Below are 14664 nucleotides of genomic sequence, written 5' to 3' on the forward strand. Positions count from 1 at the left end.
CAGACTTGTTTATGAATTGTGAGGATTAAAATATTTGGGTCTTATATCTCACAAGATGAGATATAAGATGCCTTGAAGGATCTTGTCTAATCCGTGTGGTTTTTTTTTGAAATCCATATAGACTGATCTCTTCCTTCCATTCACTCCTGAGCTGAGCTGGATTCTGGGAGATGCCTGTCTAAGCATAGGTGGATGCTATATTTTCTGTCTTCAATAGAAGATGAGATGAATCCAAGGTTGTGTCAGGGTATTTTTTCACACCAAAATTAACTGCTGGGATGAAAGAGTCCCAGGTAACAACCTAGGTATTCATGGAGTTTGCGTTGTGAGAGATTAATAAATCAAAATAGAGCTGGAAGGGATCTTTGAGGTCTTCTAGTCCAACCTCATGCTCAATCAGGAGACCCTATACCATTTCAGACAAGTGACTGTCCAGTCTTTTCTTAAAAATGTCCGGTGATGAAGCACCCACAACCTCTGAAGGCAAACTGGTCCACTGGTGAATTTTCCTCACTATTGGGAAATTTCTCCTTAATTTCAGGTTGGTTCTTTCCTTGATTAGTTTCCATTGTTTCTTTTCCTTCCCTCTGGTGCTTTGGAAAATAAGTTGACTCCTTCCTCTTTGTGGAAACCTCTATAATACTGGAATATTGCTATCATGTCCCCGTAGTCCTTCTTTTCACTAGACTAGACTAGACCTACACAGTTTCTATAACCGTTCTTCATATGTTTTAGCCTCCAGCCCCCTAATCATTTTTGTTGCTCTTTTCCTAATTACTTAAGAAATTTTAGGAACTGGTACATTCCAGCTCACTGAAGAAACTGCCATGTCTCAGCTTCCAGACAAGTCTACCTGGATGACTGAGAATCTTCATAATCAATCTGAAATCTTAATCCAATAGCATGAATAATGACAATGTCTAGAATAACTGCTCCAAACTCGACTGCAGAAAATACGACATCAGCAACAGAGTGGTCAACGCCTGGAATGCTCTACCTTAGTCGGTTGTTACAACCTCAGACGCCCCACAGCTTCAACCTTAAACTGTCTACCATGGACCTCACCCCATTCCTAAGAGGTCCGTAAAGGGGGCCTAAGTGCACCAGCGTGCCTACCGTCCCTGTCTTACTGTCCCCATTTTTTTGTATTCATTTCTTTCATTCATATCCATGTTTATATTTATACGTGCAATCTGGTACATGTTTGACAAACTAATAAATGCTAATACAAATATAACCCAATAAGAATAACCTACCCATACCCAAGTCCTACAACTGTTCTTCTTATGTTCTTGTCTCCAGGCCTTTAATCATCTTAGTCGCTCCTCCTGGTACTTTTTTCCAAAGTCTCAACATCTTTTTTGTAATGCGTTGACCAAAACTGGATGCAGTATTTCAGATGTGCCCTTAATATGGCTTTATAAAGCGGTACTAATATTACATGTGGTTTTGATTCTATAATAGTAATTACTTTATTTTAGCCATCTTAAAATTTAATATAATTTAAAATAATCTTAGAACTGAAACACAGAAGCCATGTGCAGATATCTCGTATCTTTATTAAAAGATCTCAAATGTGGGATGAAATGCTTGAAAACCACCTCAGGAAATCAAAGTTCTGTTAGCGTAACCAACTTTTAGCGCGCCTTTACACTAAGATCCAAATGGACTGAAGGGGTTTTTAAAGGGGATTGTATTGGTTTTTATATTTGAATACTGAATTTTTATGTGTTTTTTATCGTTGTGAGCCGCCCTGAGTCCTTTGGGAGAGAGGGCGGCATACAAGTTTAATTAAATAAATAAATAAATAAATAAATAAATAAATAAATAAATAAATGTTTTTGTTTGTTTTATTCTTTTTCTATGGCCACAGTTTGGAATGTTGCAAACTTTTTGCAAGGATAATTGTGACTGATCCTTGTAGTAGAAAAGTTAAATGTTATTTTCGTTTATATGTTCATATCTGCAGAAAGGGATATAAATATTTTTGGAAATTTTTGCCCTTCCTTTTTGCTGTCAAGGACATCAACCAGAATGCTGATTTCTTACCTAACATCACCCTGGGCTATAACATCTATGAAAATTTCTTCAAGATAGAAATGACTTCAGATCCTTTATTGGACGTGCTTTCTGATGGGGAGGCCAATGTCCCCAACTACAGGTGTGGAAGGCAGAAAAACACAGTGGCCTTTCTGGAAACGGCTGAGACTGGCATCTCCATCCAGATGTCAACTTTGTTGGAAACCTACAAAATCCCTCAGGTGTGTCTTTCTCAGAAGACAGTTTTCAATCATGTATCTTTGAATCAGAAGTCAGCAAAGGAAAAATATGTGTTTGTTATGTAAATGATAGAACTAGTATTTCACTTGTTCAAATTAAAACACTACCATCTTCCATTCTTTTCAGATAAGTTACAGTTTTGCTTCCCAAATTCTGAGGGATAAAACTCAGTTTCCTTTCTTCTACCCGATGCTCCCTGCTGAAGGAGTCCAGTACCCAGGGATGGTCAAGCTGCTTCTCCATTTCAAGTGGACCTTGGTTGGTCTCCTTGCTCCAGAAACTGACCAGGGGGAGAGGTTCATGAAGACAATGTCTTCTTTAATGTTAAGGAATGGCATTTGCACAGTTATCTATCAAAGTGTTCCACTAAGTGTGCATCACATACTTTTAGCATTTGAACAATATTACAAATGGAGGCAAGTCAATGTCTTTGTTTACGGTTCAGAGACTAGTTCATTCTGGATTGGAATGCTGATTATAGAAGCAGCAATTCAAGGTTTTCAACAAGATTTTTTAGAAAAGGTCTGGATCACCACAGCTCACTGGGATCTTACTTTTAACTTAATGTTTGCTAATCTTTCCTTTAAATACTTTGGTGCCATTTTTTCCTTTTTGATACAGAAAAGGAAATGGGCAAACTATGATGCTCTTAATCTCTTTCTCAAATCTATATCTGATTTTTGGAAAAACACCTTTACATGTTCATCCGCTAAGGATGCCTTTTCAGTAAAAGTCTGGAGACGGTGTAAACAGAGAGAAGATCTGGTGCCTCTGAGGAAGGAGGAGATCGATTGGATCCTGACCTTGGACAGCTACCTCATTTACAACACCATCTGGGCTGTGGGAAGGGTTTTAAAGTCAGCTTATTTATCCACATCCAAAAGATCAGGGAGAAGTAGAGGCATGAAGACAGAATCTCAGAGACTGAAGGCTTGGCAGGTATTTCTTTTCTTTTTAGAAAAGTTTTATTGGTGGCAGTTTTTTCTTTTTGGATACAGAGAGCAAATGGGCAAACTATGATGCATAAGAATTAGTTCTTTCCCTTTAACAATTGTATATTAATATTAGTATGATGCAGCATTGGGAATAGTAACATGCCCAGATGTTAAAATCTTTATTCCTTTATAGTCATTGTTCTAATCTACATATTTAAACATTATCTTAGCACCTATTATTCCTGAGCTTATTAATAGCCTGCTCTTCAAGTTGGAAACTCAAAACAGAACCTTGTTTTCAAACAGGGAGGGACAAATGTTCATAACTCTCCCAGGACAGACCAAGGATCTTTTCAATGAATGTCTGAAGTCCTTTATAATTCTACTTTTCCAGCTTCACTCCTTTCTTCAAAGCTCTCAATTTCCCAATAATTCCATAGATGGGGTACATTTTGAAAAGAAAGGAGATCTCACTGCTGATCTGGATATTGTGAACTGGATCATTTTCCCTAATAGGTCTGTCAAGAGAATGAAATTTGGGAGTTTAGAAAAAGGAGCATCAGATATTTTGAAATTTACCATTGACCAGAAGAGTACTGCACAGATAGAAATGCTGAATAAGGTGGGAATCATATTTATTTTATTCTACTGAAGGTGGTGAAATCAGGACTGAAGTTCTTTGGGGAGGATGCTGTCTTTTGGTTTTCATTTCAACTGATCCTTGACAATTAGAACTTAAAGAGCTTTTTCAACTATTCAGGTGGCCATGAAAAATACAGTCTTCAATTTTCATTTAACTCTTCCTTGAGTTTGAGGAAATAGAAATAGATTGAGCAAGCCATGCAGATAATAATAGTTAACTTACCCAAACCGAAGAATCCATCCAATATTTCTCTCTTGAGTCCAAACAACATTTTCCTGAGGAATGTAATATCTAAATTTAAAATGAAAGCATACATTTGTAATATGTATGAAGCATGAGGAGGGAAGAGAAACAGAGAAGGAATATACAATGTTTTTGCTGCTCAAATTTGTCTGCTTTTAATTAGTTGCACTAAAGATCACCAACCTCTTATTTCATTTGCCAGTTTTATAAACATAATTTCATTTTCTGTATAATTTTCTTCTCTCTTTCTTCAGCCCCTGCCTCCTTCCAGGTGTGTGGAAAGCTGTCATCCTGGATTCATGAAGGTGGCTCAGGAAGGGAGGCCCATCTGCTGCTATGACTGTCTTCCTTGTGCAGAAGGAACCATCTCCACCATGGAAGGTGGGTGACACCAAAGGAAAAGGTCTAGTATTCGGGAGGACCATAGACCCTGACCTTTTCAGGATGGGATGCTTTGGTTGACATTTTAAAGCTGGGATTAAAAAAAACAATTTATTTTAATATTTATTACATAATGAGTTATAAAAATAATATTGGAATTTAAATTGGGTGCAGGTTATTAAATGGTAATGGCTCAAGAAAGCTTGGTATTACTAGGGAGGTGGCATTTCCTGCACTTCATCTTCTTTACTGGTCAACTTTTGTCAATTTTTCTTGGCATCTCAAACTTTTGATCCTTTCTTTTCCTGTACTTTCTTAAATATACTAATGAGTGACTAAAAGACTGAAGTTTTTTTTTTAAATAGATCCAACTATACCTCTGCCGCTGAACCCTTCCTCCCTCCTTCCCTCCCTTCTTCCCTCCCCCTGCTGATATATAAGTCTAAATGCTATTGCTAACATTAGAAACTTCCTTCCTCCCTCCCTCCCTTCCTTCTCTCAAAGAAGAAAAGAGGGAGGGTTTTTTTTTAGATAGGTGAAACATATAAGAATTTCCCTAGAAGACATAGCCATCTCCTAGGTTCAATTGGAGGAGATCCTTGCTATTTGTAAAGATAATTCAATAAAGGAGCTTCCTCAACAGCCAGTTTACACATGAAGATCAGCAGTTGAGTTTATTGGAAAAATGTCTTCCTTCTTAAGTGAATCAGAGCTTGAAGGGGCCATTGAGGCCTTGAGTCCAACCTTCCACTCCTTCCTGTGTTTGAAATAGTACAGTATAGATGATCACAATGATAATATTTTCATAAGTTCTTGAACAGCTGAGGAGTCCTTTAGATTTCTACTCTAAAACCTGGTTCGTGTTATCTGGAACACAAATCATGCAATCTGTAAAAGCAGACACAGTTCCCGCTTGGAATGGGTGGCAGTGGTTTTTATTTCCCTTTGGCACTTGTCCTTCTTCATTTTGCTACTTAATATTCTTAACCATTGCTGCATGCTACCTTTCTCCACAACCATTCAACCATTCAGTTTCAGTCCAATGGTTCAGTCCAACCATTGGACTGAAACTGGTGAAAACATCACCAGTTTCAGTCCAACTATGCATTGGATGGCAGAACTTATTTATGATAGATGTTAATTTTACTTTTTACAGATGCTGAAAAATGCACCAAATGTCCAGCAGATCAGCATCCAAATATCAACCAAAATGACTGTATACCTAAGATTGAAATTTTCCTATCCTATGAAGAAAATTTAGGGATCATCTTAGCTTCCCTTGCCTTGTTCCTGTCTTTGATAACCAGCTTAATTTTGGGAATCTTCATTAAATTCCAAGAAACTCCCATAGTCAAAGCCAACAATCAGGATCTCTCCTACATCCTCCTAATCTCCCTCCTGCTTTCCTTCTTGACCTCCTTCCTATTTCTTGGCCAGCCACAGACTGTTACTTGCCTTCTCCAAGAAACAGCATTCAGCAATATATTCTCAGTTGCCATTTCGACTGTCTTAGCCAAAACAATCATGGTGGTGTTGGCATTCTTGGCCACAAAACCTGGGAATAAAGTACAGAGATGGCTAAGGAAGAGCCTGGCCAACTCCATCATCATTTCTTGTTCTGTTGTGCAAATAGTCCTCTGCAGTGTCTGGTTGGGCACTTTTCCCCCATTCCCTGAGTCAGACATGTACTCACAATCTGCAGAGATCATCCTGCAATGTAATCAAGGCTCTGTTCTGATGTTTTACCTTGTCCTTGGCTACATGGGCTTCCTGGCTATCATCTGCTTCACGGTGGCTTTCCTGGCCAGGAACCTCCCTGGGGCCTTCAACGAAGCCAAGCTGATCACCTTCAGCATGCTGGTGTTTTGCAGCGTCTGGATCTCTTTTGTTCCCACCTACCTGAGCACCAAAGGGAAGTACATGGTGGCCGTGCAGATCTTCTCCATCCTGGCCTCAAGTACCGGTTTGCTAGGCTGCATCTTCATCCCCAAGTGCTACATTATTTTTTTAAGACCAGACCTGAATACAAAAGAACACTTGTTGTCAAAATAAAATAGTAGTTAACTTTGGGTATATCTTTCCAAAAATGACTGTTATTATTTGCTGCATTAATGTTCACAAGAAAGCACACAAACACAAATAAATGTTTTTGAAAGAGGTTTTTTTTTACATTCCAATAGAAGTAAACCCACAGTTTTTAAACATATTTCCCTTTTTTCTTTATGTATAATTATATAGAAAACTGTGCTAGAGTTTTCTCACCCTTCTCCCATCTCTCTGTCTCTCTCACTTTCTCTCCAAAATATTGGTCGGTCAGCTGAAGGTATCAGACTCACTCTGAGTTGTCACAGTTACAGAACTCAGAGTGCTCGCCTGCCACCCACACATTTTGATGTGCAAGAGGTTCCTCTAGCTCTGAGCCTTCTAGTGCGAAAAGGAGGAGGAACTTGCTTAGGGAGTGCGAGGAGCCTCTGACCACAATATACTATTAATGTCAGTTTCCTTGGAACTGCTATTACAACTTAGATGGGAGGCTTACTTGGAGGGGGCCTCTTCCTGGTTCTCCCAGAGGTTCCCCCCTCCCTTATGTGGATGGGGGCGAGCTAAAAACATTGCTGGTTCTGACGGTTGGAAAAGACCTGGGGCCAAGCTCTTATGCCCCACGTGGTCTGTTAGCCTCTGTGAGGCCACTTATTATCTGGAGGTTCCTCTGAACAATAGGATGATATTTGCCTCCCATGGACATCTACAGCCCCCTGATTTGCCTCCTGATTCGCTCAAGGTGCAGCCGCCAGAACCATTGGAGGCTTCTCTTGGCTCGCGGACCTGTAGATTGGTGGCTGCTATTAAAGCCCCCCAGTTGTAGAGTGAGATATCTCAGATTTCAAGCCTTGTATGGAGCTGGACGATGACTGCGGTTTCTGGCCCTTCCCAGTTTTCGTGAGAGGGCAGCTGGTGTTAACATCTGGCCTCAAAGTGGCTTAAGACTCCATCCACTGCTGTGAGAGAGCAGTGGGATTTATTGAATTTATTGACTTGGAATTGATTGAATGTCCCTCCCCAGACTTTGGACTATCTGGATTACCCCCAGGCTGTGGACTTCCCCCAGATTAATTAATTAACTGATTGATTAGATGTATTCGCCAACAGAACTTCTTATTCTGCAAGATTCCCCCCTCTCGCAGGTGTGGCCCTCCACTTTATCAAGGGCCTACCTTTATGACGGGCTTTGGCACCCCGAGAGGTGGCATGCTGCAAAAAGGGGATTGAGGGGTTTTTTAGGGAAACTTTTTGATAGATTTTTAAGGGATTTTAAGGGGTGGGAGGGTTGTGTGGGTTTGGGGGTTAACCCACCGGGGGAGGGGTCCGGTCCAGCTGTTAGTGGGGCCACAGAGGGTGCGGATTCCGGGGGTAAGGGGGACATTAGAGTCCATTCTGTCGAGGGCTTTTCTATCAATGTGTTGAGTGGGAGGGGCAGATATGGCGGGAGCAGGGGGCCGCATCATGTGGTGGGGGCGCGCACTCGCTATCTTCGAGCGGTGGCGCGCCCCGGTCCCCATAGCCCTTCTCGTATCCCAGGCTGTTCAGACTCTCAGGGCCCGAGCCTTCGGCTGCTGTCGTGCAATGCCAGGTCCGTGGTAAATAAAGCTCCCCTCATTTGCGATCTTATTCAGGAGGGGGGAGCGGACCTGGCAGGTATTACGGAGACCTGGTTGGGCCATGAGGGGGGGGTTCCCCTCGTGGATATGTGCCCACCAGGTTTCCGAGCATTCCATCAGCCGAGAGCTCAGGGCAGGGGTGGGGGGGCGGCGGTTATTATAAAGGAAAGTCTTGATCTGAGGGAGACCACTGTTCCACAGATAGCCGGATGTGAGTCCCTTTTTGTGAGATGGGGTCGTGGAGTACAGATGGGCTTGTTGATCACGTACCTGGCTCCCTGCCGCGTGGCAACGGCCCTGCTCGAGCTGCTCAACGTCATAGCTGAGGTGGCGGTTGGTACCCCCAGACTTCTAGTCATGGGGGATTTCAACCTGCCATCTGTCGGCGAAACGTCTGAGGTGGCTCGGGAGTTCATGGCTTCCATGACGGCCATGGACCTTACTCAGTTAATTCATGACCCCACTCACACAGGTGGACACACTCTGGACTTAGTTTTTGTCTCTGGTCAGTGGTCGAGTGGCCTTGATACAGGGGATATAGTCATCGAACCCTTGTCATGGTCTGACCACTCACTCCTTCGACTGGACTTTCTAACCGCTGCACCCTGCCGCAGGGAGACGGGACCGACCAGGTGGTTCCACCCCAGGCGCCTGATGGACCCTGATAGGTTCCAGATGGAGCTTGGGCCATTTCCTGAGACTCTGGCTCATGACTCGGCTGAGGACCTGGTGGCCTCCTGGGATAGTGTGGCTGCCGGGGCCTTGGACCGTGTCGTGCCTTTGCGGCCTCTGACCCGGCACCGAACTCACCTAGCTCCTTGGTTCTCCGAGGAGCTTAGGGAGACGAAGCGCCGGAAAAGACACCTGGAGAGTAGTTGGAGGACCAGCCGCTCCGAATCCGACCGAACACTGGTGAGGTCTCATATTAAGACCTACCTAGTGGCAATAAAAGCGGCAAAATCTAGCTATTTTGCCGCTCTTATCGCGTCATCAGATAATCGCCCGGCCGCCCTGTTTAGGGTGACCCGCTCCCTCCTCCATCTGGAAGCGCGGGATGACCCCTTGCAGGGCCGAGCTGAGGACTTTGTGCAGTATCTGTATGACAAAATCGCTCAGATTCGGGAAGGGCTGGCCTCTGACTGGGTATGTCCGGACGGGATGACTGAGGCAGGTCTTGAGAGTGTTATCTGGGGGGAGTTCGATCCTGTGGCTCCCGAGGACATGGACAGGGTCCTGGGACGGCTGAACGCGACCACATGTTTATTGGACCCGTGTCCCTCCTGGTTGGTACTGGCTTCCCGGGAGGTGACACGAGGCTGGCTCCAGAAGATTGTTAACGCTTCTTTGAGTGAGGGGGTCCTGCCGGCCGCTTTGAAAGAAGCGGTTGTGAGGCCCCGCCTCAAGAAGCCCTCTCTGGATCCGGCTGTTTTGGCTAACTATCGTCCAGTCTCCAACCTTCGCTTCGTTGCGAAGGTTGTTGAGAGTGTGGTAGCGCAACAGCTTCCCCAGTACCTGGATGAAACTGTCTATCTAGACCCGCTCCAGTCCGGCTTCCGGCCTGGGCACAGCACGGAAACGGCATTGGTCGCGTTGGTGGATGATCTCTGGAGGGCTCGGGATAGGGGTTGCTCCTCTATCCTGGTCCTGTTAGACCTCTCAGCGGCTTTTGATACCATCGACCATGGTATCATGTTGCACCGGTTGGCGGGGTTGGGGGTGGGGGGCACCATTCTGCGGTGGTTCTCCTCCTACCTCTCTGACCGGTCGCAATCTGTGTTGACGGGGGGGCAGCGGTCGACCCCGAGGCACCTTGCTTGTGGGGTGCCACAAGGGTCGGTCCTCTCGCCCCTTCTGTTCAACATTTATGTAAAGCCGCTGGGTGAGATCATCCGTGGCTTCGGGGTGGAGTTCCATCAGTACGCTGATGACACCCAGCTGTACATCTCCACCCCAGGCCACCCCAACGATGCCCTTGAAGTGATTTCCCAGTGCCTGGAGGCCGTGCGGGCTTGGATGGGGAGAAACAGGCTCCGACTCAACCCCTCCAAGACCGAGTGGCTGTGGCTTCCAGCGTCCCGATATAGCCAGCTGACGCCATCGCTGGCTATTGGGGGCGAATCACTCGCCCCCACGGAGAGGGCTCGCAACTTGGGCATCCTCCTGGATGCACGGCTGTCTCTAGAAGACCATTTGACGGCCGTGGCCAGGGGGGCTTTTTGTCAGGTTCGCCTGATACGCCAGTTGTGCCCCTTTCTAGATCGGGACTCTCTACGCACAGTCACTCAGGCACTAGTCACTTCCCGCCTGGACTACTGCAACGCTCTCTACATGGGGCTCCCCCTGGGGTGCACCCGGAGGCTCCAGCTGGTCCAGAACGCGGCTGCGCGGGGGATTATAGGGGCGACGAGGCGCTCCCATGTGACACCTCTCCTGCGCGAGCTGCACTGGCTCCCGGTAGTCTTCCGGGTGCGCTTCAAGGTGTTGGTGACCACCTTTAAAGCGCTCCATGGCTTAGGGCCGGGGTACTTACGAGACTGCCTACTGCCACCAATAGCCTCCCACCGGCCAGTACGCTCGCACAGAGTGGGCCTCCTCAGGGTGCCGTCCGCCAGACAATGTCGGCTGGCGACCCCCAGGGGGAGAGCCTTCTCTGTGACGCCCCCACCCTCTGGAATAACCTTCCCCCAGAGTTACATATAATAACAGACCTCCGGATTTTTTGTCGGGCCCTGAAAACCTATTTATTTCAACTAGCTGGGCTGGCTTGAGCTAAATTTTAAATTGATTTTAAATTGGGTTGTTTTAATTTACGGCCAGAATATTTAATTATTTTAATACTGTTTTTTAAATTTTGTATGCTTTGTTTTTACTTAGGCTGTGCACCGCCCTGAGTCCTATTTGGAGAAGGGCGGTATAGAAATTTAAACAAATAAATAAAATAAATAAATAAATAGTGACCCCATACATACAACATTGCAAGGTCTTCTAATTAAAAATCCAAGGCATCTGTATTCCCCTCAACATGAATATCCAGTGTGGAATCAAAATCCAGGACTCAAAACAAATTATCAAATTTTAGTAGACAATACCAGAAGTGGTATTCAGCTGGTTCATACTGGTTTGGGTGAACCGCTAGCGGCTATTGTGGCAGTAGTGGGTTTCAAAACTCATCACTACTGGTTCGCTCATTGGCACATGCGCAGAAGTAACTGGGTGGGTGGGCATGCGGGCGAAGCCTGCCGCCACTGCTACTGGTTTGCTCGATCTGGGGCGAACCGGTAGCAACCCACCACTGGATTGTGGGTAGGTCCACCCCCGTCCACCCGCCCCGGCATAATGCCATCCTATTTAGCAACGTTTTTGAGGCCGGGCATATGCACGGAAGGCCAGGTGCATGCAAGGAAGTTGCATACATGCAGCGAACCAGTGGTAAGAATATGTGAAACCCACTGCTGGACAATACATACTGAAGTGGGTGTCCTCCAAAAAGTAGCATTAGACATTTCCACAGTCCTTCCCATTGGTGAACTCTCAGTGGGCAAAATATGTATATGAAAGGACAAGATTTAACCTTATAATCATCTGGAAACAGTTATCAGAAAGACCTGATGCAAACCAGAAGAGCTAAGCATCTTAGACCCAAATTTGAAAACCTGTCTGTCCCAGGTAACCATGAGGTAAACAAATTCCACAGAGTCCTGGGACTTGTTGTTGCATTAGTCACTTTGTTAGATCCCTTAAATCTTGCACACTCAGTTTGTATGCTGCAGTCATGTCAATTCCTGTCCAAGGAAAGTCATGTCTTGCACTCTTAGGACCATAGAAGCAGGGCCACGAAGTCAGGTACCAAGTTTTAAGAAAAACCCTAGTAGCAATAGAAAAAGCACATAGGCTTATCTACCACTCCATAGTGCTTGACAGCACTCCCTGGGTGGTTTACAATGTCAGCGTATTGCCCCCAAAATTCTGGTTCCTCAGCCTGAGTCAACCTTGAGTTGGTTAGGATCAAACTCCTGGCTGTAGGCAGAGTTAGCCTGCAATACTGCATTCTAGCTACTGGTTTTTAATTTAGGAGGTTTGGCATAGAACCTAGCACTGGGCACTGTGGAAATGTGCCACCTTTGGGGTATCTCTGGTGTCATTATTAAGGAGCTCCTGGCAGCTTTGGGTATCATCTTCCTTGCTATGTATGCTTTTTACACTATAATTTTAAATCTTTTTGCTTGAACTAATAAAACTTAAATATCTATTCACTGGTTTGCTTATTGTCTCTGGATCCAAAAGAAATAATTGTCTTCAACAGTGTTGAGTCTTGATGATTGCCTGGACAAAAGATTATAGCAATAGGAATAGCACTTAAACTTAATAATTGCTCCATAGTGTTTTACAGCACACTCTTAGTGATTTACAGTGTCAGCATATTACCCTCAGCAATCTGGATCCTCATTTTATTAACCCCAGAAAGATGGAAGGCTAAGTCAACTTTGAGCCCATCCAGATTGAACTCCAGACTCCTGGTGTGTACTAAAAGTTCTAGAGTTCCAGAGACCCACTGACATATTTCAGTGGGCCTTTGAAGTCTAGGATCAGCCCTGCATTAGTCATTAAGCAATATAAGCATAATGCTTAGGGCATCAAGGGAAAGGGTTATTATCCAGAGTTATTTTCTCTTAGCTATCATGCCCTTCATTCTTTCACTGCTTGTTAAGCACAGGAAATCAGACACACACAACACACACACACACACACACACACACGTGCACACAGACACAAGATCTAAACCTAGAGCACCTTAAATTCCATTGATTCTTATCTAATGCCAACTCACTTTGACTGTTAGTAGTTCAGATCCTTGTAGAGAGCTTTATATATAAACATGTATGAGTATATGTACACATTCATACATGTTTATTGTATGCTAAAGCTCTCTACAAGAATTAATATGTAAACGTGTATTTGTGTGTGTGTATATATGGTGGTGTAGGGTTTCCTGCCTAAGCAGAGGGTGGGAGTAGAAGACCTTCCAACTCTGTTATTCTATTCTATTCTATTCTATTCTATTCTATTCTATTCTATTCTATTCTATTCTATTCTATTCTATTCTATTCTATTCTATTCTATTCTATTCTATTCTATTCTATTCTATTCTTCTATTCTATTCTATGGTGAAATTAAATTTTTTTCCTACCGGTTCTGTGGGCGTGGCTTGGTGGGGTGGTGTCCTGTGACTGAGTGGGCGTGGCCAACTTGATGTCACTCACAGCCATGCCCACTCAGTCACAAGACCCCCTCCCATCAAGCCATGCCCACAGAACCGGTAGGGAAAATTTTTTAAATTTCTATTCTGCAGGTGTGTCCTTACCTTTCTCCTGCGGCTCCGCCCACCTGCCCCATTCCCCGGAGTTGGGGAATGCACCATTCCCCAACTCCGGCCTTGCCGCGGAGCCGCTGCCTGCTCACCCTTCGCCATGTGGCTCCGCCCACCTGCCCCATTCCCCGGAGTCGGGGAATGCACCGTTCCCTGACTCCTAATGTTCACCTTTCTCCTGTGGCTGGCTGTCAGGGAAGGCAAGCGCCCGAGAGATACCAGAGTCGCTCACTCTCCTTCTTGAATAAGCCGCTCACACCCAACCTGCCGCTGAATTAAATAAATGGTGTGCATTTGCGCAACCGACGCGTGGACCAGAGCGGCTCATTCAAGAAGGAGAGTGAGTGACTCCAGTATCTTTCGGGCACTTGCCTTCCCTGATAGTCAGCCGCGGGAGAAAGGTGAGCAGTAGGAGTCGGTGAATGGTGCATTCCCCAACTCCGGGGAATGGGGCGGGTGGGCGGAGCCTCCAGTTGCCATTGCTACTGGTTCTCCGAACCACTGGCCATCATCGCTACCTACTTGCCCGAGCCGGTCTGAACTGGGAGCATTTCACCCCTGAATGGAAGAAATACCAAATCACACTGGGTGAGGGATTTCCTGATACATCCTTGTGCTTACGGATGACAACCAGCACTTTGAATTGTACCAAGAAACCTACTGGAAATTGACGTAGTGACCACATATGACTGTTGTTGTATTGTAATGGATCTAGCCAAGAAGTAGCCTGCTATCAAATTCTATACCAGCTGCAACTTCCAAAGGCACATTCAAGATTGTCCCACCTAGACCATGTTGTAGCAGTCAAGACACAAATTCCTGGGACATGAATCACAATCACCAGGGCATTCTATGTCAAAATATGAAAACAAGTAGAAACTTCTCAAATAGCTGAGGCAAGCTAGAGGTGAGACTAGAAATATTGCAGTGAAAATTCTGAAGAGCACCTGGTCCAGATGAGGTTCACTGCCAAAACCTCTGAGTCAAGATCAGTGAGGCTTGCAAATTTGGAGAATGGATAAGTGGATGCATTCATGCAACCCCAGTCTGGGATTAAATGGGCCTGGTGGCTCAGCAGAGTAAAAGCCTTGTGATTAACACCAGCTGTCTGCAATTACTGTAAGTTCGAATCTCACCAGGCTCAAGGTTGACTCA

General features: G+C 44.9%; 1 protein-coding gene across 1 annotated transcript; it reads left to right on the forward strand.

Moving 5' to 3' along the window:
* The first annotated feature begins 2099 nt into the window (after positions 1–2099).
* LOC139309280 (vomeronasal type-2 receptor 26-like) lies at positions 2100–6534 on the forward strand. The gene is made up of 5 exons (XM_070933335.1): positions 2100–2261; positions 2407–3219; positions 3610–3820; positions 4357–4482; positions 5639–6534. The coding sequence occupies exons 1-5, from the start codon at positions 2100–2102 to the stop codon at positions 6532–6534; spliced, it is 2208 nt and encodes a 735-aa protein (XP_070789436.1).
* Positions 6535–14664: the final 8130 nt, after the last annotated feature.

This window comes from Pituophis catenifer, unplaced genomic scaffold (genome assembly GCF_029215685.1).
Source record: "Pituophis catenifer annectens isolate HBS135680 unplaced genomic scaffold, rPitCat1.0.hap2 SCAF_2, whole genome shotgun sequence".
NCBI classification, from domain to species: Eukaryota; Metazoa; Chordata; class Lepidosauria; order Squamata; family Colubridae; genus Pituophis; species Pituophis catenifer.

Excerpts from the sequence above, each read along its gene's own strand:
- LOC139309280 (XM_070933335.1), top strand. The coding sequence starts at position 2,100 with ATGACTTCAGATCCTTTATTGGACGTGCTTTCTGATGGGGAGGCCAAT. Across the intron at positions 2,262-2,406 it reads AAACCTACAAAATCCCTCAG|ATAAGTTACAGTTTTGCTTC; the intron begins GTGTGTCTTTCT and ends CATTCTTTTCAG. Across the intron at positions 4,483-5,638 it reads AACCATCTCCACCATGGAAG|ATGCTGAAAAATGCACCAAA; the intron begins GTGGGTGACACC and ends TACTTTTTACAG.